Source organism: Pleurodeles waltl, chromosome 8 (genome assembly GCF_031143425.1).
Source record: "Pleurodeles waltl isolate 20211129_DDA chromosome 8, aPleWal1.hap1.20221129, whole genome shotgun sequence".
NCBI lineage: Eukaryota > Metazoa > Chordata > Amphibia > Caudata > Salamandridae > Pleurodeles > Pleurodeles waltl.
The window spans coordinates 80,728,124-80,755,114 of NC_090447.1; the positions used below are offsets into that span (position 1 = coordinate 80,728,124).

The 26,991-nt window shown below is 46.6% G+C and overlaps 1 protein-coding gene across 3 annotated transcripts in view; it reads left to right on the forward strand.

The window, feature by feature from the left end:
• Window positions 1-26,991, forward strand: part of PDE2A (phosphodiesterase 2A) — a 1,588,440-nt gene that overhangs the window by 1,041,357 nt on the left and 520,092 nt on the right. For all 3 annotated transcript variants that reach the window (XM_069203789.1, XM_069203788.1, XM_069203790.1), the window contains one exon: window positions 20,553-20,641. In XM_069203789.1, the coding sequence (XP_069059890.1) occupies window positions 20,553-20,641 (89 nt within the window). The remainder of the gene's footprint in view (window positions 1-20,552; window positions 20,642-26,991) is intronic.

A 26,991-nucleotide genomic window follows, 5' to 3' on the forward strand; every position in this document is an offset into this window, starting at 1 on the left:
ATGACCCTGAGCTCCTCCTCAGAGGACCTGGGGTGTCTTTGCCGTGCCATGGGGTGGTGTGGGTGATGTGTGGGGTGGTGTGTGATGTGATGTGTGGGGTGATATTTAGTGGTGTGTTGTGTGAGGTGCGTGGATGTTATGTGGGTGATGGTATTGTGTGTGCTTGTGGATGCTTGGTTGTAGATTGTGGTGTCTCTCTCTGACCTTTTTTGGGGATTTTGGTCGTAGGGGTGTGTGGGTGATGTGGGTGTGTGTTTTATATTGTATTGGGTGTGTGGGAGTGGTGTGTGTATGTGTATCAGGTGTGTGTATTTCGATTTGTCCAATGTGGTAGTGTTTTGTAAATGTGTGTGTATTTTGAGCGCGGCGGTGTGTACCGCCAATTAAATACCGCGGTTGAAAGACCGCCGTGTGGATTCGTGGGTTGTGATAGTGTGGGCGTATTCCTGTTGGCGTGACGGTGGAGGTTTTGTTTTCGCCACTTTATCACTGACCTTTGGTGTGACTTGTGTGGGTGTCTAAATTTTGGCGGATTCCGAGCTGTGTGTCATAATGACTGTGGCGGAAATCCACTGCCGCTGCGGTGTGTTGGCCGTCTTCTGCACGGCAGTAAGCGGCTTTTACCTCCAATATTGTAATGAACCCCTTAGTGTGCCATTCTGTCTTATCAGCTGTTCCTTAACAATAATGCGTGGCCATTTTGAATTTGGCAGATGCAAAGGATTGGCTAAAAAAACGATAGGTGTCCCCCAAACTTGCAGTTCCACCACCAATTTAGAGGTGGTGGGATCACAGCATTTCTTTTGCTGGACCCTGAGCTGGATTGGCCGGTAGAAACTCTTTACCTGGAGGTCCATGTGCCACAGGGCTGAGGTCACACTGAAGGTTTCTTGTCATATTTAGGGTGGGACAACTGTCCCTGGATTTACCTGTCCAGTTCAGGACAGTGAAATAATCAAGGTGTACCAAGGGAAGTGTCAATGGTCCCAAAAGGTAAGGCAAGTGTAGTAGCAGCTACCACTTGCTACCCCAAATTGATAGACTTATTTGGATTGACAAGCAGCTCATGAACCCAAACGCCAACAAGACTACGTCAGGAAGGGCATTTTTCGTATTACCACTGCAAATGAGCCCACCAAAGCAGGCTTATCTTGTTTGTGGCTCCCAGTAAAAAAACAAAAACTATTTTAAAATGACATCTTTTCTGCAGCCTGTGCTACTATTTGAGAAGCCCCTGCACCCAAAATACTGTCAGAAGCCTTATTTCCAACTGAAATTTCTTATTTCTTGTTTAGCATTACACATTACCCCCAGTAACTGTCGTAGGGCTCTTACTATGGGGGTAAGACTGCTAAGGTTCAGGCAGCAGCACCACCGCACAGCATCAGTCTCACATTGGATAGAGGCTGTCGGCCTGACGGCAATGGCTAAGTAGCAGCACCTCACCTAGACCTGAAAGTGACTTGTGGCAGCCTAGAGACACAACACTCAGATGACTCAGGGAAGTCGTGGTCGACAGATCATGCCCCTTTCTCTCAGGTACACAAGGTCTCATCCATGCAAAGGCAGACGAAAAGATGCAAGAAAGGTTTCAATATATTTTTGAAGCAAATGCATCTGAGTAAATAAAACATGAGCTGCGATTATAAGCAGCATGAAACATATCACAGTGCTGATGGTGACCATTAGTGTAAAATATATGAAAAGGCCCACCATATTGGAAGAAACATGAATCTAATGATTCCTACCTACACCCTAATTCTGTAAACTGATAGCATGTTGTGTGTGGCCCTTCTGCCCGGCCTGGTCTGAGAGAGAATCCCTATCCCCATAGCTGGAATATGGGTAGGGTCTGACCTGTTGTTCTGCTAGCAATCCTCTTGGTTGTCTGGAAGACAAAGGCCACTTCTAATGTAACTGTTGTCTGGATGTCAAACAGCATTCAATAGCTCAGGCTAGGAAATGCCATCTACCTTATTTAGTCCGACATGTTGTTATAACAAACGTTTTGTTTTAGAAATAGGCGTGACATGTGACTATGTATAGGGTGTAGGATGTGACTTCAAGACTCTTGGAGAGCAACGATTCTGAGTAAATTATCATGTATAGCCTTGAGCCAATCACGGGACGAAATGTATGTGAGGACTGATAAAATGTAGAATACAAACAGCCATGCTTTCTCAGAAAGATCTGGTTACGAATATAAAAACATGCACACTAAAAGCATCCTTCCTAAAATATAAAAAAAAAACTAATAAATGGATAAAATAAAGATATGGTTAAAAGGGCACAGGTTCAAATAAACATGCCCCAGCTGAGTGCTAAAATGAACCCTCAGCAGTACTTCTTGTGAGGACTGTATAATCAAATCTTAAATTATTGCTGACTGCAGTCCAAAGGGCAGTCTTTCTTCCGAATTTTAAAACTTAGGGCCTGATTTTGATCTTGGCAAACAGGGTTACTCTTTCACAAATGTGACGGATATCCTGAATGCCGTATAACGATTCCATTATATCCTATGGAAATTGTAAATCAGCAGTCAGAATAACCGTCAACTTGTGACAAAGAATCCTGTCTGCCAGGATCTAAATCAGGCCCTTAATACTTAAACATAGCATTTAATATATTTGGACAGATTCACACGGGCATGTAAAAGTATTTACATTTCTAAAATGGGAATAAAATATGGATATTAGGGTCACAATTCTATACAGTTAGACAAACAGAAAGAACTGTGCTCTGTTTGTGCGTTTGCTAACTGGGAGTTAGATGGAAGTTTCAGGGAGAAGCACAAAGTTATAAGAGTGTTTAAAAGAATATTCTTGTAACACCTGTATGTACTCATAAATGCTTTTGTGTACTGGCGTCACAGTGCTTTCCCGTGTATAAATTTGTTTAAGCTGAAGGTATAAAGAAAGTGAACAAAGATGCTTTGTTGCTGTTTAATGTCAACACCATTGGCATTTATGGAAAACTGGATGTCAGCCCAGGGTGCTCAGAAGTCACACTGTAGATCTTTGGTCTTTCCTTGCTATCTATGATCCGAAGGGTCAGGATCAATGACAGCCTGAGAAAGGAAAAAAAGACTCTGCGTGGCATTTTACCTCATGTGGTTTCTTCTCCTTGCAAATCCTCTAACTTCTGGAGAGGACATAGGAGGTTGTTCCCAGATTAAGGATGGGACAAGTGATCAGCCGTATAATGTCACTGTTGCTCATATGGCACGTGATACCACTTTCTCTACCCTTGGCACATTTAGAAATTAATATTCTTGCAGAAAAAAGGACCATTGCTCTTCTATCAAATCAAAATCGAATCAGAGTTTATAAAGTTCAACTACTCACCCGTAATGGGCTCAAGGCGCTAGGGTGGTTAGTCCTCTGAGGTTCAGTTGAAGAGCCAGGTTTTAAGGTCCTTCCTGAATTGGAGTAGTGATGATGACTGCCTGAGGTGCAGGGCGTTCCAGCTCTTAGCCCTGAGGTAGGCGAAGGATCTTCCACCCACCGAGGCCTTCTGTATGCGGGTTAGAGTGGCTAGTGCTTGTTGAGTGGAGGGGAGAGGTCTGGTAGTGATGTGGTGGTTGAGGTAGGCGGGTCCAGGTCGTGGAGAGCCTTGTAAGCCTGGGTGAGGAGCTTGAAGTTAATTATTTTCTCAATGGGAAACCAGTGTAGGTCTCTTAGGTGGTTGGAGACGTCCCCGATGAGTCTGTCAGAGGTGTTTTGGATGTGCTGTAGTTTCTTCAGGTTCTTTTGAGTGGTACCGGCGCAGAGGGCATTGCCATAGTCATGTCTGCTGGTAACCAGTGCATGGGTTACAGTTCTGTGGCAGTCCATTGATATCCATTTGTAGCTCTTCCAGAGAAGTCGGAGTGTGTGAAAGCAGGAGGATGCGACTGAGTTGACTTTGCAGGTCATGGTGAGCTATGAGTCCAGGATGAAGCTGAGGTTGCGTGCGTGGTTTGTTGCGGTGCCGAGGGTTGATGACCACCAGGAGTCGGACCAGGCTGATGTAGATGCTCCCAAGATAAGGATCTCAATCTTGTCAGAGTTGAGCTTGAGGCAGCTGTCTTTCATCCAGGCGGCGATGGCTTCCATCCTGTTGTGGAAATTCTTCTTGTCAGTAGTGGGGTTTTCAGTCAGTGAGATGATCAGCTGGGTATCATCGGCATAGGAGACGATGTTCAGCCCATGGTCCCTGACGATGAATGCAAATGGAGCCATGCAGATGTTGAAGAGTGTGGGGCTCAGGGAGGACCCTGTGGAACTCCACAGCTGATCTCTGTAGGTTCTGACAGGTAAGAGGGGAGTCTGACTCTCTGTGTTCTGCCAGAAAGGAAAGGGCGTGTCCATTGTACGACCTTTCAGCGGTTGCCGTCTGGAGCAGAGGGTGAGGTGTGAGACCATGTAGAAGGCAGGTGATAGGTCCAGTAGGATGAGGGCTGCTATATGGCTGCAGTCGAGGAGTGAGCGGATGTCATCTGTGGCAGTGAGGAGGGAGGTCTCTGTGCTGTGATTGCTCCTGAAGCCTGATTGGGAGGTGTCTAGGATGTTGTTGTCCTCCATGTGCTTACGGAGGTGAGAGTTGATGGCCTTTTTGATGACTTTGGCTGGGAACAGCAGCAGAGAGATGGGGCGGTAATTCTTCAGGTCCTGGGGGTCATCTGTGGGTTTCTTCAAGAGCGGGTGGATCTCGGCGTGCTTCCAATCCTCTGGGAAGGTGGCTGTCTCTATGGGGCAGTTGAGGGTGTGTTGGAGCTCAGGTGTGATGGATGTGTTGGACTTGTTGAAAATGTGGTGAAGACAGGGGTCTATAGGGACTCCAGAGTGGATGCTGTTCATGATGGGGCGGGTGTTGCCTGTGGTGATGGTGGTTCAGCAGTGCAGGGTCTGTGGTTGTTCAATGGGTTGGATCTGGGCGGTTGTTGGAGGGCTCAGTGGGTCTTGAAATACAAAGCTTTCATATATGTTTTTGATTTTCCTGTTGCAGAGGTGTTGATTTGCAGGGATGTTTGTCATTTCGGATTGGGGATTGGCAAAATCTTTGACTACGGCGAAGAGCTCTTTAGTGTTTGTGAGTAGTGGCACTGATACGGTCCTGCAGGGAGACTTTCTTGGTGACTCTGATGAGGTGATGGTGGGATTTGGTGTCTACTTTGAAAGCGTCAAAGTCTTCCGGGTACATGCTGTTCCTCTATCTTTTCTCTAGCCATGTGCAGATGCTCCTGGAGTGGGGGGGGAGAACCAGTTGGCCTTCTTGCAGTGGTGTTTCGCTGAGGTCTTACGGAGAGGTGCTAGGGTGTTGGCGCATTCGTAAATCCATTGGTAGAAGTTTTGTGCTGAGATGTTGGCATCTGCAGTGGGGAGCAACTTGCTGAGGGGGTTGGAGAGCTGTTCCTCTGTGATCCGGTTTCATTTTCTGCTTGGGCTTGGAGTATGTTTGTAGGTGGATGGTCGGTGAGGTGATGGTGAACTGGATTCCGTGGAGGTCAGTCCAGTGAGGTGTGGATGTCTTGTCGATGGTGATGTTGTTGCTGTTGGAGAAGATGGCATTGAGCATTTGTCCAGCAATGTGTGTTGGTGAGTTGACCAGTTGCTTTAGTCCTATTGTGGCAAGGTTGTCGAGCAGGGAGGAGGTGTTGGTGTCGTTGCCATTGTCAAAGTGGTAGGTGAGGTTACCGAGAAGGAAGTAGTTTGAGGAGGCGGAAGCATGAGGAGAGATGATGTCGACAATGGAGTCACTGAAGGCTGGATGGGGCCCGGGTGGCCTGTAGATGAGGGTTCAGCAGAAGGTTGACTTGGGTGTGGTGTGTATCTGGAGTGGAGGTGCTCCATTAGGGGGGCGTGTTCTTCTGCCTTGGTTGTCAAGTGGAAGGAGGATTTTTGTACGATGGCCAGGCCTCCACCTAGGAGAGAAGGCTGGACTTTGTGGAGCAGTTTGTAATAGCTGGGGATTGCGATTTCCAGTGCAGATGCTAGGTCTGTCCAAGTTTCAGTGAAGAAGGTGATGTCCGGGCGGTAGGAATCCAGTAGGTCCCAGAATTCTGTGGTGTGTTTGTGGAAGGAGTGAATGTTGAGGAGGAAGCAGCTGAGATGCTCCGGGTTGGTGTTCGGTGGCTCACCATCGGGAGGGTCTGTGCTTGCTGTAGGGTGAGGTTGTGGTGGCAGTGGAGGCAGGAGAATGCTCCATGGGTATCTCTGGGTGATGCTGGGTGATTTGTCAAATGAAATTGCTATTTTCTATCCTGTCAAAAAGTTGGTAATTTCTGGTTATGGGTAGAGAAACAACAGATTTGAGCAGAAGAGGTTGCCTCCATGTCTGTTTCTGTGTTGCCTTTGCAACTTGAAACAAGCTACCCTTTGCCAGAAGTCTAAAACGTAACTTTGGAAAGAAGTGAAAACTTTCTTATTTAGAACGTGAGTGGGGAGGTAATTTGTTTTTGTGTATGTTTGCTGCTCAAACAAATTATTAATTTGTCGTTTGTAGGCCGCTGTATTTCTGAAAAGGGCCCCAACAACTAGTGGTCAGCAGGAGCATTTAACAAGGCAGATAACAAACAATTGAAAACAATGGTGGCCTGCATTATAACATATGCAAGTGATCTTTCATGGGATTATTTAGATAGGAATAAAGGTTTTTACTCATTTTATGCTTGAGTAGTAGACCCGCCTTGCGCTGTCCCTCAAATCACCAACATGCAGGGCCGGCTGTAGGGCTGTGTGACCAGACCACTGAACCAGGCACTGACTTTAGGTAGGGGCACCGTATTTGTAAGTATATTATGGTTTTGTGTTTAGAAGACTTTATTGATATACATCAAGAGACATGAACAATATTTTTCACACATAAATCCATCATACTGTATCGGAGCATTATATTAGATAAAGAACTAAAGCCTTTGTGGTATGCAAGTATATTATGGTTTGAAAAGCACCTTCTGCAGCATTCCTTGCCTACAGCAATAAGAATGTCAAGATAACTCTGATGATTAATGTTCTGCCTGAAGAGAGTTGGAGTTTTCTCTAGTGGACGTTTTAAGGTAGTACAGGAGGTTAGTATGCCTGCTGCAAGGAACGTGTACCATGCAGATCATGATGTGCATACAATGCAAATAGGTCAGTGCGTTACTGCTTTGGTCAGAGAGGTCCTTTTGTTACTTGCAGTTTGTAAGTTACAATTCTAGTATAGAACAGTGAGCTGTGAACTGTCATCAAAGAGCTGCATGCATTCCGCAAGGTATAGATTAGAGTGTTGGGATTTTTCCCGTCTTTCATTATCCTAATGTTGCAAAAGGGTTTATTTGGGTAGAAATCAATTCTTCTTATTGAAGAGAACCCCAACCATTGGGTTACACTTTAAATTCTGAGGTTGTCCTTCTCCAGACCTGCACTTTTAAACTATACAGTCGACCAGTATGGATGACACGTGACTCCTACACTTTGTAGTCCTCTGTCTTATGTGACATTTCTGTTGGAAGTTTGCTCTGTATTTACTATTTCAAAGTAAGAAATAGCATGCACAGAGTCCAAGGGTTCCCCTTAGAGGTAAGATAGCGCCAAAAAGAGATAATTCTAATGCTCTATTTTGTGGTAGTGTGGTCGAGCAGTAGGCTTATCAGAGGGTAGTGTTAAGCATTTGTTGTACACACACAGGCAATAAATGAAGAACACACACTCAAAGACAATTCCAGGCCAATAGGTTTTTATATAGAAAAATATATTTTCTTAGTTTATTTTAAGAACCACAGGTTCAAGATTTACAATCAATACTTCAAATGAAAGGTACTTCACTTAGGTATCATAGGAACTTTGAATCAGCAAAATAGCATGTACAGTTTTGGTAAAAATAGCAATAAGCTATTTTAAAACTAGACACAGTGCAAATTTCAACAGTTCCTGGGGGAGGTAAGTATTTGTTAGTTTTGCAGGTAAGTAATCCACCTACAGGGTTCAAAGTTGGGTCCAAGGTAGCCCACCGTTGGGGGTTCAGGGTAACCCCAAAGTTACCACACCAGCAGCTCAGGGCCGGTCAGGTGCAGAGGTCAAAGTGGTGCCCAAAACGCGTAGGCTTCAATGGAGAAGAGGGTGCCCCGGTTCCAGTCTGCCAGCAGGTAAGTACCCGCGACTTCGGAGGGCAGACCAGGGGGGTTTTGTAGGGCACCGGGGGGGACACAAGTCAGCACAGAAAGTACACCCTCAGCGGCACGGGGCGGCTGGGTGCAGAGTGCAAACAGGCGTCGGGTTTGCAATAGGTTTCAATGGGAGACCCAGGGGTCTCTTCAGCGAAACAGGCAGGCAAGGGGGGGGCTCCTCGGGGTAGCCACCACCTGGGCAAAGGAGAGGGCCACCTGGGGGTCGCTTCTGCACTGGAGGTCGGATCCTTCAGGTCCTGGGGGCTGCGGGTGCAGTGTCTTTACCAGGTGTCGGGTTCTTGGAAGCAGGCAGTCACGGTCAGGGGGAGCCTCTGGATTCCCTCTGCAGGCGTCGCTGGGAGGGCTCAGGGGGGTCAACTCTGGCTACTCACAGGGTCACAGTCGCCAGGGAGTCCTCCCTGTAGTGTTGTTTCTCCGCAGGTCGAGCCGGGGGCGTCGGGTGCAGAGTGGAAAGTCTCACGCTTCTGGCGGGAAACGTGGAGTCCTTTTAAAGTTGTTTCTTTGTTGCAAGTTTTGGTTTCATTGGAACAGGGCTGCTGTCCTCGGGAGTTCTTGGTCCTTTTAGATGCAGGGTAGTCCTCTGAGGCTTCAGAGGCCGCTGAACCCAGGGGAGCGCGTTGCTGTTGCAGTTTCTCTCGAAGTGGGGAGACAGGCCGGTAGGGCTGGACCCAAAGCAGTTGGTGTCTCCGTCTTCTCTGCAGGGCTTCAGGTCAGCAGTCCTTCTTCGTCTTAGGTTGCAGGAATCTAGTTTCCTAGGTTCTAGGGAGCCCCTAAATACTGAATTTAGGGGTGTGTTTAGGTCTTGGAGGGCAGTAGCCAATGGCTACTGTCCTTGAGGGTGGCTACACCCTTTTTGTGCCTCCTCCCTGAAGGGAGGGGGGCACATCCCTATTCCTATTGGGGGAATCCTCCAAAATCAAGATGGAGGATTTCTAAAGGCAGGGGTCACCTCAGCTCAAGACACCTTAGGGGCTGTCCTGACTGGTGGGTGACTCCTCCTTGTTTTTCTCTTTATCTCCCCTGGACTTGCCGACAAAAGTGGGGGCTGTGTCCAGGGGGCGGGCATCTCCACTAGCTGGAGTGCCCTGGGGCATTGTAACACAAAGCCTGAGCCTTTGAGGCTCACTGCTAGGTGTTACAGTTCCTGCAGGGGGGAGGTGTGAAGCACCTCCACCCCAGAGCAGGCTTTTGTTTCTGTCCTCAGAGAGCACTAAGGCCCTCACCACATGGGGTCAGAAACTCGTCTCTCAGCAGCAGGCTGGCACAGACCAGTAATGTCCTGCACTGAACAATTGGGTAAAATACAGGGGGCATCTCTAAGATGCCTTCTGTGTGCATTTTTTTATAAATCTAAAAATGGCATCAGTGTGGGTTTATTATTCTGAGAAGTTTGATACCAAACTTCCCAGTATTCAGTGTAGCCATTATGGAGCTGTGGAGTTCGTTTTTGACAAACTCCCAGACCATATACTTAATATGGCCACACTGTACTTACAATGTCTAAAAATGGACTTAGACACTGTAAGGGCATATTGCTCATGCAGCTATGCCCTCACCTGTGGTATAGTGCACCCTGCCTTAGGGCTGTAAGGCGTGCTAGAGGGGTGACTTACCTATGCCACAGGCAGCATTTTGTGTGCATGGCATCCTGAGGGGGATGCCATGTCGACTTTGCCTTTTTCTCCCTACCAACCCACGCAATCTGCAGTGGCAATGTGCATGTGTTAGGTGAGGGGTCCCTTAGGGTGGCACAACATATGCTGCAGCCCTTAGGGACCTTCCCTGGTCACAGGGCCCATGGTACCACTGGTACCTTTTACAAGAGACTTATCTGTGTGCCAGGGGTGTGCCAATTGTGGAAACAATGGAACATTTTAGGTGAAAGAACACTGGTGCTGGGGCATGGTTAGCAGGGTCCCAGCACACTTCTCAGTCAAGTCAGCATCAGTATCAGGCAAAAAGTGGGGGGTAACTGCAACAGGGAGCCATTTCCTTGCAATTTCTTATACACTGATTTACACACCTATGACTTATTGTCTCTGTGTAATGAGTGTGCAATGTAAAGTGCTCTGACGCCCTACACTGGTATGAGTAGCACTATAAAACTAATTAAATACATCTGAGAGAGAGTAGTTATGGAGACTTGAGGGGCACTGTTAAAGGGTGGTAGTGGGGGAATCCATGGCGGAGGTGGTCATTGGGGGATACCAACAAACATTGCCACACAGGGCGCCACCAGTGCTAAGGTCGGCCCTGCCAACACGCATCGGGAGAACCAATCATTGAAGGGCCAATAGACATTGTTAGTATTCTCATCGCGACCGCAGTTCACTTCCCAGAACCCGCAGGTCACGAACAAACGTAAATAATCACTTGGAAACACTATTGACGGAAACGTCGAAAACCACATCTGCCTATAGATTTTCTCTCATTAAGTCTTATTGCCTGTTCCTCTGCGGCGAGAGGGAGCGGGCAGCCATTCTTCAGTGAGCAGCTATGGCCAAGCATCATTGAGACCTGTGAAGGACAGACCGTTCTATTGATCACCTCTCGCCTTCAGAACGCACCACCGCTTGTTTGCAGCCATTCATGTTTTCCCTCCATTTTTAGGGATCTCATTATTTTCAATGGAGCTCGAAGCGTAGGTGGCAACAATGTATCAAAAAATAGTGCGTTCCTTTGTGCAAGTCTCGTGCGTATTCACGTTTGTCTCGAATTAGCGTACCAGGGTCAAAGCAGAGGAAGAGCACAGGAATTCACACTGGCTTGTAATGGTTTCTGTAGTAGAAACAAGGAAGGGCCCAATTAGCCAACATTTATTTTTAAGAGGAATCCCAAACATTTACTTTAAGAGTGACATGAGATCTCAAATTATTTTACCTTCTATTGGTTTTTAGCATCATTCTCCACAAGTGCCCACACTTTTTTTTACCTGTATTATTTTGAGGACTTCATTTTTGGATGGAAGGGCTTTCATTACAGAATGTGTGACCCTTTCATGCTGGGCCATGTTGCTAAAAGATAGTAAAATGTCTGTCTCCATCTATGATTAACTTTGGACAGCTGCGTTGGAATATCATATATGATTTTCTTAGAGTTAATTAATCCGTTCTTCTCCTATTCTATTCCGAATCTACATTTCTGTCTCTCATTTTTATTCAATAAATAGTTGAAACTAAATAAAAGAGATCACCTGTCTCGTTCATTCAACTAAAAAAATCAGGATTACGGCTGAAAGAGTGGAAAATAAAAACAGGTAGGAGGGTACATTAGTGATAGTTCTCTTATTAAATCACTCATTACTGTAAATGCTCTGTTATTTTTCAAAAGGAAAGCTCAGAGCTCTATATTTTACATTTCAACCAAACAGCATCAGCTATTCCTTCTGTCACATGTCCGGGCCACCCACAAATGCCTTGCTGCATGGGAATCTGCCCCAGGTTGCCCTGTGGGTAAAGGCATCACGTGGACAGGTGTGTAGGAAATGTTGAAAGATGGGCTTTCTTTACACAGAAAGGAATCAACAGCTTTAAGGTTTAGCATAGGTGATGGGGCGATGAGCTTCATGTCCAGGGCACTCAGGTGGGCAGTTCCCTGGTTTGCAAGGCTACACCTGGTAGCATTGTATTTTTACTTCTATGCTTGTCTCTCGAGTAGGCCACAGACACGTGCATCCCCAAGTCAATGAACAGCGGCACCCCTACTTTTCATTGTTCAGCAGTATAATGTTAACTGGAGGCAGCCTCCTGTAGACCATCTACAAGGAGACTGGTGTCTTCTCCTAAAAAGCTCTATCTGCCTAAGAAGAAGGCTTCATGAGTTGACTCTAGCAATGGCATCTGCACTGGATTAAAAGTCACTAGTTTTGGGGGTTTCGTGCATTTTAACATGGCATGAACTTGGCTCGAGGGCATTACAAGAGAACCAGATTAGGCTACACGTCTGCGCCCAGTTCAAAGCTTGGCAAGACTGGCAGCCTTCTGTTCTTCGGGATCTGTTACTAAATTAATATTAAGCTGGGGAATAGTAGCATCTGTTATTTTACAATTTGGATTGGAAGGAGGTGAGAAAGAAGTGCTCTTTAATAAGCAAGTTTTAAAAAAATTGCATCAATATGAGTCGCCCGTCCCCACTGATATTTTTAGGGGTGAACAAAGCGCTTAGACCCTCTTCTAATCTCTCCTTAGGGTGATTTTAACCACACCCAAGTTACGTCAGTCACTTTCATTGGTTCGTGGGCTTGCCTTTTAAAATCCGCTTGTTTTCATTTGTGAAAGGCATGCATACCTTTTCCGGTGGTTAGCCCTCCTCGAGAGCACCGGTAAACTACTGGAAACATCCGAGGCTCCATGTTTTCCGTATGGTTTCTGGACTACTTTTTCTCTTTATTATGCAGCGTGATTTCACTGTGTTTTACACAGAGCGATCCTTCCCGTTTTTTTTTTCCATTTAATGTGGCAAGAAAAGTCTGGTTAGGAGTTTACAACGCTAATAGCTCGAACTCTAAGTAATGCGAGACCCGTTGCATTGCAAATGCTTGTTATTTTATTAGTTCTGCTGACATCCTGGGGCAATTGGAAAGTGTTAAACAGTTCCCAAAGTATGTTTTCTGGTCACAGAACAAAGTGATACATGGCACACCTCGACTGGCATATTTAGCTTTTATGTTAGGCCACTGTAATATGGGGCAGAAAGTCCACAGGGGCATAAAAGTTAAATCTCACACGTGGACTGCATTGCACATTTTCACAACCAACATGAGTGATTTTAAAACATGCCTTCAGGCCTGCTGATGCTGTCTAGACCTTCTGTGGGCAGTGGTATATCAGGCCCATTTCAAAGTAAGCCGTTTTTCCTATGAATAATAAACTACTTTATATATTAGCTAAGTAACCTCCGAGAGGTGCCTTGAAGCTGGCCAGGCCTGAATGCATAGTGTGCAGAGGTGGGCCATGCCTAATAAGGTACAAAATATATTTTCTCTGCACAGTCTAAAGTAGTTTTTCCTTTGGTGAAAGAGTACACATCAACAAAAGTCAATTTCCATAAGTCAAAATACCTACAGGTTTCCTCTGCAAACCACTGTAATATTTACTAAAAATCCGTGTTACTGGTGAGGGTAGATTTTGGTTAAATATGTTTCAAGGACAGGTGCGATTTCAGACAGCCGGACAAATGGGGTGGAGGTTGAATACACCAAGCAGGTGTAAAAGGTCCCCGTCAAAGGTTTTACCTTCCAACTTAGGGCCTGATTAGATCTCGGTGGATGGAATACTCCATCACAAACGTGACTGATATCCCGTCTGCCGTATTCCGATCTCTGTAGGATATAATGGGATCGTAATATGGTGGACAGGATATCCGTCATACCTGTGACGGAGTATTTCCCTCCGTCGACATCTAATTCAGACCGTAAGGGCCTTATTACAGCCTTCACATAGGGGTTTTCGTCCATCACAAATGTGACGTATATTCTGTCCGCCATATTACGATCCCATTATATTCAATGGAGGTCATAATATGGCAGACGGGATATCCATCATGTTTTTGATGGAGGAAACCCCTAAGTCAAGGTCGTAATAGGGCCGTCAGTCTCCAAATACTAGGAACGCTTCTTCTAGTCAGTCCTGCAGCTCTAGCTGCTCAGACAAGGCTTCTCGGCACTCAGCCTCTCTCCAGTCAGGTCCACTTTGGGGTAGGGGGGAGGGATCTAGTCCTCTTTAGTCATCTGTGCCCTCCTGGAGCATGAAGTCCTTCTGTTTTTGTGTCCCTGAAGCAGTTCAACAGGAGACCATCCATCCGACTCTCGGAGAGCATCTCCAGTCCCTGGGTGCCAGCCGGATTCAGGAGTCCCCGAGACCTCATGTGAGTCCCTTTTTCCCAGCAGGACTCATAAGTAAGGATTCTTCTTTCAGGAGGGTCTTCTTCTTCAGATGGAGTCTTCCTAGGTCCAGGACTGTTCGGAGGATGTGATGGTTTATCTGCCACCCAGTCTTAACTATTTTCTCTTGGTTCTCTAACCTCCTTTTGCAGCACTTCCTCTTTGCCTTAATGTAAAATTACTCAGGATCCTCTGTTTCAACATGGCGGGACACAGCTGCCACCAGGTAGTGCTAAATATGCCCTCTGTTCTTCACACTGTTCCTGTCCAGGGTAGCTAAGCACTTCTAATTGGACAGCAGTTTACATCCACTGGCCTTTCCTAGGCTCGGAGGCAGGCCGTTGGTATTTGAGCCAAGGTTGTTAAGTTTTTGAGGCAAGGTTGTGTGTTCCAGTCCTGGTGATGATGAGTAGTAGACATTGATTTTAGCCAGTTCTGGCTGAGGCAGCCTAAAGTGCATTTTCCCCTGTTATTTTTCTGCTAAATTATCAAAAAAACCTGATTGCACCATTAAGTCAGATTTAATATACTTAGCAGAAAATAACTTTGATGCATTTTTCTAGCCCTTTTCTAAGTGGAGGTGGAAAATAAAGATTTAACCCCACCCAAGGACTAGCCAGGCCTACAGAGTGAAACTGCTTTTGACTTTTATTTCACTATGAGAGCACAATCCTAATATGTTTTATATATTAGTGCCCTGCCCTCTGGGCTTACGGGGTACACTTTACGGGTGGCATGACTATTTAAAAATAGGACTTTCCTACGTGGCAATGGTAGTTTTTAGTTTTTGCTGCCATGTGTCAATGCAGTGCATCTAACATGTGGTAGAGGGGAAGCACAGTGGTGCTCCTGGCATAAATATATTTTTGTCACGCATGTGAGTGTTGTAAATACACACTGCAGCCCATATATGACCTTTAACCTTCCATGCTATAAGTGCACTTTAGGCACTATTTAGAATTGATTCATAGGTAAGGTAAATATGCTAAATAGGGAGTTCCAATGTACATCACATGTGGTAGAGGGGAAGCACAGGCCCTTTACTACTGTGTAGCAGTGATAATGCACAGAGGTCTAAAGCCAGCAAATATATGGTGTGCAAAATTAAGAATATCCGAGGTCAGCAGGCATAAGGGGCAGGTTTGCAACATGTATGTAAACATAAATTGTGCTAAAAAAAACAATTTCATGCTGATGTAGCAAAGTGAATAACTGATAAATTTTGCAAATTTGCTGAGTTTTTCTTAGACCTTAACAAAGTTTGCAAAACAAAATAAAAACACGCTTTGCAACTTCACGCACTCCTTTGCTTAATCAGTCTCAAGGCACTATACCATGGCACATGAACACATTCTTGGGTAATAAATCTTTGCTCTAACATTCCAAGAACAATAAATGCATATTAATAAATTATCAAGTCAGTGGCTTGACTGACCTCTGGGGAAGAAAAAATGAAATAGTTGGAGCAAATAGTATCTCTTTGTTGTATTCTGCTAGGTTAGGTTATTGGCACGAGATGGTCAGAAGTGGGCACCACTGTGCCATAAGATCAGACGTTGGGTTCCCTTACATGGCACATGCCTTCTGCTGCCCTCTTCCTTCTAAACTGATGTGCCTGGAAACAATTAACTAAACTTAAAAGGGGGTGCTTGTGATAGTCATAATCACAAGATACTTCGGCTTTTACGCATACGTGTGGGTTCGCCAAAATGCGTGCGGAACTCATGCTGCGTGAACTTTTGACCTATGATGACATCATAGGGTTGATCGACTATCCCACTCTTTGGATCCTTAACAGCCTCTTGTTTACATCTGATCCACCAGGGTGGGGGGGCAGTGGGAATTGCAATATCCAAACGTGGCTCTTGGATCCATGCTTACTTACTGCTCCTGCGTATCAGTTGGGTCTCTGAGGCCTGGAGTGGTAAGTGCTGCAGCTCCCTTATACGGTGACAAGCCAGAGGTAGCGCTTACGAACCCCAGTTAGTTACAATTTTCTTCGATGATCATACCCCCGCTTCTTTGTCTTTCCGCAGCACTGTACAAACCATTAACCAGCATCACACAGTCTTGATCCTCTGTGCTTCAGGGTGTCAATCTTTAAGACAATGCTAGACACTAATATTGAAAAAGTGTTTCCTGCTGAGGAGAAGCAGGGATATTGCCATCTGCAGGATTTATCTGCTCCATTGCTTTGCCCTTTTCTGGCTTATAGGCTTTTGTGTAGTAAATAACCACATGCCGGAAGAGATCCAGCGGGAACTAAAAGGCCTTGAGGTGCCCTGCCTTTTAATGCAAGTTGATCTTTAGTTGGCACTGCATTCCAAATGCCACCTGCTGCCTGACATCAATTCAATTCTCAGAAGAGTGGCTGACTGTAACAGATTGGCACTCCATTGGCAGATTAATTTTGTGCAAGAAAATAGCTTACCAGAATTGCCTGTGTGAACTTTCCTCCTTCTGGATGCACTCTGTGTGGATAGTAGATGTTTGCCCATAGAATTCTGCCAGCATCTGATATCACCCTTGTGAGGGAACCTGTTGCTTTTTTGTAGTATCCATTGGCCAGGCACCCTTTAAGAGAAATACACTTATCGTCAGCTCATAGAATCTTAGAATTCCCTCGGCTCCATGCTCGAGGGTTAGGAATGTGGGATGCATCCAAAAACCTTACATTATCTTGTAACAATTTCCTGACCTCTGTCCATTTAAGTGTCTCCACTCATTTTTGTAGGCTTAGACACAACCAGGTAGCCTTTTAAGACATAAATGTCCAGAAAAGGTGGTAACATTTACTGGCAACATCAATAGGCTCCTTTATTTGTCACTATTGAGGTAGGTTTGCACTATGCACATTTCATGCATACAAACAATAAGGCTGTGCAACCTCCATCCTCTCTGGTGCAAGCAATAAGGGCATCCTCAACCATAGTGTTCTTCAAGAAATGATTTCCTTAACCAAGCAACACACCCGTACAGCCCTCCTTTACTAGTAGCATTGGCCATCCCTGGACCCTTTCTCAGCTACCAATTAAAATAGATAATCCTCTTAAGAAAGAGCCCTGGCCTCACCAGATGCCTGAGATCACAAATTCTCTCTCAAAGACTTCCAATACTGATCAAACTCTTTCTTCGCACACAAACTCCTCTCCCTCCAGCTCTCAGGAGTCTTTGACTCCTACCTCATTATGTTTCCTGCTTCCGGTCTCATTTTGGCCGCATCAGGGCGTAAGGCACCATGTAGCGTGGCGGAGCACAGTACATGTTTAGCACTTGTGAAGGAAAAAGGTTGGAGGGAAGAATGGAACGGCTAAGTGAGGGATAGAAAGAAAGAAGGCTTGACTTGTCAGACTAAAAATGAAGATAAACGCTAACACTACACCATGAACAAACTTGGTTCCCAAGAGTTTCATAGCCAGTGTAAGAGTTCAGATACTGCTTGTTTGGATTATGGCAGAGAACCACAGCTGACAGGAGTGATGGGAGGGGAACAAGGTGTGTCAGGTGGATGAATAGAAGAGGAAGGCAAAGGAGAGACGGGCAGTGGCATAGAAGAGCTAAACAATGCATGCGAGCGCCTAGTGGCGGATTTGCTTACCAGGAAGGCAAAGCAAACCATTTTCAACAAGGCATCTTTCAGAAAAAGGGCCTGCCCAAAATAAGCCTAGATCAGTGCATTCAAATGAAAGCCTGACTTGCCCTTCTTTGCCTTCCAGGATACCTTTTTTGTAAAACCCTCCTGCAACCGTTCTTCATGAGGTGTACTGGGGTTGGATATTGCGTGATGTCACTTCCTATGAATAGCACAAAAAGGGATGGGGAGTTTGCTCGCAGATAAGACCACTGGCAACTGGTCTGGGTAGTATTCCAGCCCAATGCTTTTTCTCCATTGTGCCGCATGCGGTAGTGGACAACCTTATGCAAATCTGTCCTTACCCTCCTGCTCATGGGGAAAGCTCACCCCGATCTGCTAGACTAGGTCCCCTCTAAAATGGAACAAAAGCAAACCCGACCAGTTTCAACCTTTTAGTTCCCACCGTCTGTGACACAGCAAGCAAGGGACCCACATCTGGGCAATTCAAACAGTCCTTATTGCTTATTGCAGTTGATGCCCTAAGCGTGATGGGCTTCACCAGATGTGGGCCCCATACTCACTGTGCCACGGTACTCAAACTATACCTCACTGGTGAGACCCAGATGGGTTATAACTGGTCGTGTTGCTTGTTCCTATCTGGAGGGAGCACAGTTTGCCAGTTCAGTCTGGGCTCTTCCGATTGGAGCAGGATCAACAGTGATTTACATATGTCAGGTCTCTGTCTAGAGTGGCATAGTGGGCAAAAAATGGTCTGAAAAGTTCCCCAACGTGATCGCCAGTGGCTGAGATTATTTCAAGCATTCCATCCATCACCTTGTTGTTTATCGATATCACCTCCTATGTTAGCGTTCACAGTTTGATTGGCAGGTCACACTTTTATTTATTACACAAAAGATAGTGACTCTTGAGAACATTGGGGGTGATTCTGAGCTTGACGGGCTGTGTTTCCCGCTGGGCTGGCGGGCGACCGCCAGAAGGCCGCCCGCCAGCCCAGCGGGAAACACCCTTCCACAAGGATGCCGGCTCCGAATGGAGCCGGCGGAGTGGAAGGGGTGCGACGGGTGCAGTTGCACCCGTCGCGATTTTCAGTGTCTGCATGGCAGACACTGAAAATCATGGTGGGGCCCTGTTACGGGGGCCCCTGCAGTGCCCATGCCACTGGCATGGGCACTGCAGGGGCCCCCAGGGGCCCCACGACACCCCATACCGCCATCCTGTTCCTGGCGGCCAAAACCACCAGGAACAGGATGGCGGTATGGGGGTCGGAATCCCCATGGCGGCGCAGCAAGCTGCGCCGCCATGGAGGATTCCCCAGGGCAGCGGAAAACCGGCGGTACACCGCCGGTTTTCCGTTTCTGACCGCGGCTGTACCGCCGCGATCAGAATGCCCTTGGGAGCACCGCCAGCCTGTTGGCGGTGCTCCCGCGGTCCCCGGCCCTGGCGGTCCATGACCGCCAGGGTCGGAATGACCGCCATAATGTTCACGAGTGACTAGCTTGACAGACCGTAATTCAAAAAGACATAGATAATTGTCTGAAACACTTGGTAGGATCAGAGTGTTTTGAAATCTAAGGACTTTTTAAAGGATAAAACATGAATCACTGTATTGCACAAAAAGAAATTCACATGCCAAAACGCACGTGCTGGGCACGTGTAGCAGCTTATTAGCAGACAATCCAAGCGGGCTCATTTAGTTGCAGCTAGATTAATGCACCAATTACATATTACTGTTAATTAGGGCACACACCACAAACTAGCCTTTCTGACGGGACTTTCCTCTGTTATTCCCAAGTGGAAGTGACATGGTCTCAATGCTTGATTAGAGCATTAGTTACAATTTCCAGCAAATTGTTTTTGTTGTCTGAAAATATTAGCCATGTGTTCTGAGTAAGATGGAAAGCGTGATTTTAACTTAAAGAAATATTAGCTGACCCAGCTACAATGGGTAGAAAGTGGGGTTTTGAACACACAAGTACACAGACCAAATTTATAAATGTTTCAAAAGAAAAGATTAAAAAGAAAATTGGGAATTATACTTATAGCCTTACCCTATGGTTTGGATCTGTTTCCAACTTTATTGTTCTCCTAAATGCTAAAAGGATCCCAGGAGTGCTCAACAGGTGCACCATATCTCCACACAGAAATGTTAATGTGCACGCATGTTCCTTGTCACACTAGGGGTCGGGGGAAAATTCCGTTCTACCTGTGAAATTGGAGGAATTTTGGTGACTCCGCGTTACACTTGGAGCACAGCGTTCCGAACAAATTCCGACAACTTGCTGTGTGGCAGATTGTTTCTCACACACGGCTCCAGAATGATTAGTTGGAGAGCAAGATTAGGTGTCCCTAGTGCGATTTCCAGTCACTAGGAGGGTATGGACGATATTTTTCCAATGCTCGCCGTCACCACCATTCGCAGTCAGAAAGACGCTGCTCGAGTAGAAAAGCTACTCAAGCGGCAGCAAAGTCAACTCGAGTAGCTACGCCTTCTGGTGTCCCGTGTGGTGCCGTTTGGGCTGAGTTTTCAGTGCGGCGCTCTACCAGAGCGACACCGCAGCACAAGCAGCGCAGCATTCCTATTTCCACCCGTTGAGAGGAACTCCACGGAATCTCACAGTTTTTTTGTAACTCTGCAGAATACCGCAGAGTCAAATTCTGCAAGTTCCATCCCCCCCTAGAGTACACCCCTATGAGGTAAAGTAATGCATACTTTAAAACTTTTGTCTTTTGTTTCTGCATGAGGGACAGCATTTTTAAAGTGTAAAGTCCACTCTCCCTACACTGACCCCCAACAATTTTAAGGGATGTAATAGACTCTTTCATTTTGAGGAACTTCCAGGAATATACTTATCTCATCCCTATGTGTCCAGTATTCTGACAGATTTTGTTTGGTTTACCTTTGACTTATTAAGGGTTTTCTCTTGCAGGATCAGGTCCACTCTTACCTGCTGGATGGCGAAGCCAGGCTGATGTACGATGACCCTCCTCACGAGCTGCCTCACGAGGGGAAACTCAGGTAAGAGGCCTACAGATGATGCAAAGTTCTGTCCATCTGAATGGGTTGAGTTCGGGGCCATGCAGAAGTGATGGAAAATTGATAGAGTATGGTGCAATATCGGTATTTCATGGATGTGACGAAGGACCAACATGTGAGAAGATGTCAGTCTACATGGTGACCTTGGTAGAGGATCTGAGACAAAGTATTTTTTGCTTTGATTATCACGCGTGATGTTCCTTGGCCCCAGGCAAGTGCATGATCAGAAAGAAACAAGCTTGAAGAAGGGACACCCAGGGTTCACATATCAACACAGAAACAAGGGCTTACTTTGGTCATAGAAGGTGATGTCATAATAAGATAAAATGATGACATATCCACACAGTAGAGCCACTTGGAAGTATGTGTGTGAGCCAGATGCAGTGTGTGAGAATCCAGTGCTTGCACAGAGGTGTAAATTCTGCATGCAGCAGGGGACTTAGTCGGTGGGCATCCAAACGTGTAAAAGTGTTGCTGTTCCAATCCATTGCTGCCTTTGCCTGCAAAGCCTTTTTATTTCAAAAGTATATTTCATTAGGGTGTTGAAAGATTAAAATGTGCAAAAGGACCATATTGTTGTAAATGGCAGTGCCTCTCTGACTCAAAGATGTAAGCAAGATTATTGCAATTTAGGGCTTCTTACTTTACCTACCCCATCTCAATGCTGGAGTGAGCAAAAACCTATCAGGAGTAGTTTTCCTCTTTTCCGTTTTGACCTTTGACCTGGTCATTGTCTATTTTGTGTACAAGTGAGTTTACTGCTTGAGTAGTCTTACAGGCATATTACCACATAGTGTAATGTCTACTATTAAAGCAGCTTCTTCCGTCTTGCGTGAAATCACAATAATTTGTGAGAGAATCGGAAATATAGGGCCGGATTCGTAAAGGTAAACTTAAACTTTAGTCTGTTTAGGATTTTGTGGTAGTCACAAAGGTAAGTTACAAGTGGTGACTTCACAATTGTGGAGTCTCTGCACCCAGGCAGAGTTTCCGCACTTGTGGATGAAACCTCCACACCTGGGTCAGAACTACACCCTGAGTGCAGAGATTCCACCCCAAGTGTGGACATTCTGCCTCAGATGCGAAGACTCCATCCTGAGAGCAGAGATTCCACCCTGAGTGTGGACATTCTGCCTCAGATGCGACCCCGAGTGCGGACATTCTGCCTCAGATGCGAAGCCTCCACCCTGAGTGCAGAGATTCCACCCCGAGTGCGGACATTCTGCCTCAGATGCAGAGACTCCACCCTGAGTGCAGAGATTCCACCCCGAGTGTGGACATTCTGCCTCAGATGCGAAGACTCCATCCTGAGAGCAGAGATTCCACCCCTGAGTGTGGACATTCTGCCTCAGATGCAGAGACTCCACCCTGAGAGCAGAGATTCCACCCCTGAGTGTGGACATTCTGCCTCAGATGCGAAGACTCCACCCTGAGTGCAGAGATTCCACCCCGAGTGTGGACATTCTGCCTCAGATGCGAAGACTCCACCCTGAGTGCAGAGATTCCACCCCGAGTGTGGACATTCTGCCTCAGATGCAGAGACTCCACCCTGAGTGCGGAGGTGCCACTCCGAGTGTGGACATTCTGCCTCAGTTGCAGAGACTCCACCCTGAGTGCAGAGATTCCACCCCAAGTGTGGACATTCTGCCTCAGATGCGAAGACACCACCCTGAGTGCAGAGATTCCACCCCGAGTGTGGACGTTCTGCCTCAGATGCGAAGACTCCCCCCTGAGTGCAGAGATTCCACCCCAAGTGTGGACATTCTGCCTCAGATGCGAAGACTCCACCCTGAGTGCAGAGATTCCACCCCTGAGTGCGGACATTCTGCCTCAGATGCAGAGACTCCACGCTGAGTGCAGAGATTCCACCCCGAGTGCGGACATTCTGCCTCAGATGCGAAGACTCCACCCTGAGTGCAGAGATTCCACCCCAAGTGCGGACATTCTGCCTCAGATGCGAAGACTCCACCCTGAGGGCGGAGGTGCCACTCCGAGTGCGGACATTCTGCCTCAGATGCAGAGACTCCACCCTGAGTGCAGAGATTCCACCCCGAGTGCGGACATTCTGCCTCAGATGCGAAGACTCCACCCTGAGTGCAGAGATTCCACCCCGAGTGCTGACATTCTGCCTCAGATGCGGAGACTCCACCCTGAGTGTACACCCTCCGCAGTCGTTAAATTAATACTTGTAACGTAGCATTGTGAACGCCAAAAAATCATAAACGTAGACTAAAGTCTAACTTTCCCTGTGTGAATCGGGCACTTTGTCTACGGTATGATAAGATGTCCGACTTCCTAATGATGCACACAATCTACTAGAGTCTTGGAATCCAAGCAGGTTGTAAATTCTCTAGTAAAGTTTACCTTATGATACACACAATCTACTTGAGTCTTGGAATCTAGGCAAGTTGTAAATCCACTAGTAAAGTTTACAAAACTTAGAAGGCGGTCTTGAGCGAATACCGCCTGCGAAAGTAAGTTCACACGAAGTGTGCATTAACTTGCAACCTTCTATCCTCGACCCAGAAAGTGTACATTTTTGTAGAAAACGCTCTTCCCTGCTCCCACTGAAATGTGTGAGTGATGTTCCTCCCCATTTGGGCACTCACTTCAGCCTTTTTTAAAGTAATTCTACATCCCCAAGCCATCAAAATGAAGCAACTGTGGAAGAGTGGCAATCCAAAGTGTTGGTTCACTCAAACCATCCCAATGCCCCCCCCCCCACTGCCCCTTCTCTGTGGGCACCACTTTTTCTCCCCCTCGATCCTAAATTTCTTACTAATGTCCCACTCCTGGCCAGGCGCATACGACAGGCTTGTCTAACCCACCTGAGCCTTGGACTATCACTCTTCAAGGCTGGACACGTCACCAAGACCCTCTGAGCTGGCACCCTCCCCTGGTGTGATCCTCCCAGCTGGCTGCCTGATCGGGTCAGTTCCCTGAAGCTACCCAAGAAGGCAAAGGGGATGAGGTCTAGATAGACGTGGCGCTCCATGCATTGATGTATTGGGGGTGCATTGATCGATCCATTGATAAATTGAGAATGTTTTCCTCAACAAAGATCTGCCAGTATAAAGCTGACCCCAATCTCCAGACCCTTGACCTCAACACTCCGGTGGAGATGGTTCACATCTGGTCCTTTTCTCATTGTGACATCGGGTGGCTTACGGGAAAGGTCTACCATAAAACTATCCCTTCTAAATGTCAGTGGACTCATAAGTCCATCACATGCTGGACGCTCCCATTTCCAATAATTACAATGACATTCAATGTCCTTTTAACTGCGGGCGTGTCTCAAAAGGGCAATGAGAATTATAAATATGGATTTGGAATAGCAGGGAGCAGAAATAACACTAACATATCCCTTGCCCTTCCCTCCGCTGTAGTGTTTCATGTCCAGGCAGGCAGCACAACTCTTGTTTCCAAAATACAGGTGCAAGTTGACCATGAAAGTGTTTCAGCTTTCTACTCACACTAAATATACCAACCTATTCCTGCCTGGGAACACTATTTCTGTGCAAGAGAGGAACACTTGCCCAGTCCAAATAAGGCTCTTCCAGCGAGGCCCTACTTTACATATTCACAAGATGGAATCCGAGGCTTATAGCAGCGAGCACTGCAACACACTCTTTCCATGACACAAGGCTGGGTGATGGACGCCGCCATTACCTACCGAACTGTCTACTTCTAAATTAACTCTAACACGTTACCCTAGAGTTCTTTGTGCAACGCTACACTGTGGTGAAATGGACATTGACAAAGCCAATAGGTCCTGCTTCAATGTGCTAACACGTGTTCACAGCGTTTGTGTATACATGTGTTTGCAAGCGGTAGCACATTAAAGGCAGACCTATTGGCTTTGCCAGTTCTTGTGTTCTGAGAGTAGAGGGATTGAATGTCTTTGTATGGGAGCCGGGCATCAATGAATGACAGGTCACACTGTGGAGATCTGCTCCCACCACCCTACCGCGCGTGGGCATAAAAGCTTGATGGTTGAGTTATGGTATGTTAGGTTAATAAGGGCCAGATGTAGCAAACTGTTTGCGACTCGCAAATGCGTGTTTGCTATGCTGAAATGCATTTTGCGAGTCAGAACCGACTCGCAAAATGCATTTTCGAGTCGCAAATAGGACGGGGTGTTCCCTTCCTATTTGCGAGTCGCAGTAGAGGTCGAAAATGGAGTCGCAGTTACCATCCACGTGAAGTGGATTGTAACCCACTCGCAAACGGGAGCCCTTCCCCTTTGTGACTGGACCCAAAATTATTTTTCCAAGGGACCACTACCTGCCCTGAAAAAATCCGAAACTAAAGGTTTCGTTTTTTTTTCCTAAGTGCAGCTTGTTTTCCTTTAAGGAAACGGGCTACACTTGGAAAAAAAAACTGCTTTATTTAAAGCATCACGGACATGGAGGTCTGCTGTTCCCAGCAGGCCTCCATCCCCGCGAGTGCCCAGAGTCGCTATGGGGGCGCAAATTGCGACCCACCTCATTAATATTAATGAGGTGGGTCTTTGCGACCCCATAGCGACTCGCAGAAGGTGTCTGAGACACCGTTCTGCATTGCAAATTGCAAGTCGCAATTTGGAATAATGGTACATCTGGCCCTAAGTCTGCAAAGCGCACGAAGACTAATCAGCGTCTTGGCGCTAGTGTCAGTCGTGAAAAAACCAGAGCGAAGGCTAAGAAGGGAACCTAAACAGAAGAGGAAAAAAGCCAAGTTTTTAGTTGCTTCCTGAATTTTACAATTACAATCGAACCACAGAAGGGACACATGTCCAGTTGAACAAATACCTAACAGCCTATGGGAGACGCGCGTGCATTCCTTACATACATGATAGACCCGCCTTTACTGTACCAAAATATCTCATTTTGTAGTTCCTACCATCAGCACTGCAAGCCAGTTACTGCCAACATGTGCCCACATCAGCTGAGAATGTGACGTCACCCACCACAACTTCAGAACACATCAACGCACACAAACTCCAATCCGCAGTGCATGAATGTGAAACACAACTCCGAGGAGACGTCCCAGCCCAATGCAGCTGTTAACTACCGAACCCAGCGAAGAGATGGGCATGTCTACGAGGGAGCACCTGAGAAGCATTCACCATGGCACCGGAAGCAAACCAACCCCGGAAACCCCAATACACCGCTCAGGAAATGACAGGGCAGAAATCTCAAATAATGATGCACTTACTCAGCAATTGGCATCTCAAGGCATGAGGTCTAAATAGCCTTCCATTGTGATGATTACCGGAAAAATTCACTCGTCATCCCCAGCATCACGAATTAAAAGTTACAAATTCACCCTCGTGTTGGGGCTCACCCAACAAGCTTTGATGCTAAGGGCAGATATTCTACTGGAGGTGTCTTACCCCTCTGTCCCTTTAAGGTACCAGCCAGCGGTTAGAGGTTGTCCCTTCATGGCGCGTGAAACTCTGACCTAGATATGGGACTCAGGTCTCGCACGCTAAGTGACTGCATATCCTCACAGTATCATTATATTAACTCCCACGAGGGCTTTGGCTCCCGTACCCTTTTTTGACGGGAAAGGTGTAGTTGCGTCTCCTCCTTGAAGGAGCCTGTAGTACGAGCTCCTTGAAGCCCCTGCCTCTGATCCGCACAGAACACGCGCCGCGACTTCTGCAGCGGCTGATGAATAATGCAGCGGCGACAACTTCAAACCCGGCTGCTCAGGCTTTCATCCTTCGAGCGTCCTCTGACAGGCAAGGACGCCCTCCGATGGCCCGGTGAGAACCGCCACTGATGATTACCAAATCAGGGGGCCTGCGGGACGCTTCTTTATTTATTTAAGTATTTATTTATTTCTATGTTTTTTTTGTTGTTGTTTTTTTTTATAGTTGGTACCAGGCCTGAAATGAGCAGAGCAGAATGAACACGGCCTTTATATAGAGTTGCCGAAATAGGAGGGGGGGGGGGGGGGAGGCTTCTAACGCGGTGTGCTTTAAAAAACACCTACAACCAACATAAAACAATTAACTAAAAAACACGAACCATACATAGCAGAGAGCACTGCTTAATTTGTAAATAAAGACGTGCAGGTGTCCAAAGTCCTCCTCTGAAACACGCAGCTGCTGCAATTAAATGGGTGAGTATAGAATACTGAGGCAGGGTAATCCTGAAGCCATCTCGGGCCTCTTCAATCCATTTGCAGCCGCTCCCTGTCCCTTCAGCTCACTCTTGCAGCTTGTTGCTTTCTTCCTTCGTGAAGCTTTTTCGTTTTTCTCTTCCTCGTCTTTCCCATGTGTCTTTTGCTAGCAGTAAATGCTTGAGGCAGAAAAATAAGCGCTGGCCCTCAAAAATAAGTGCCGG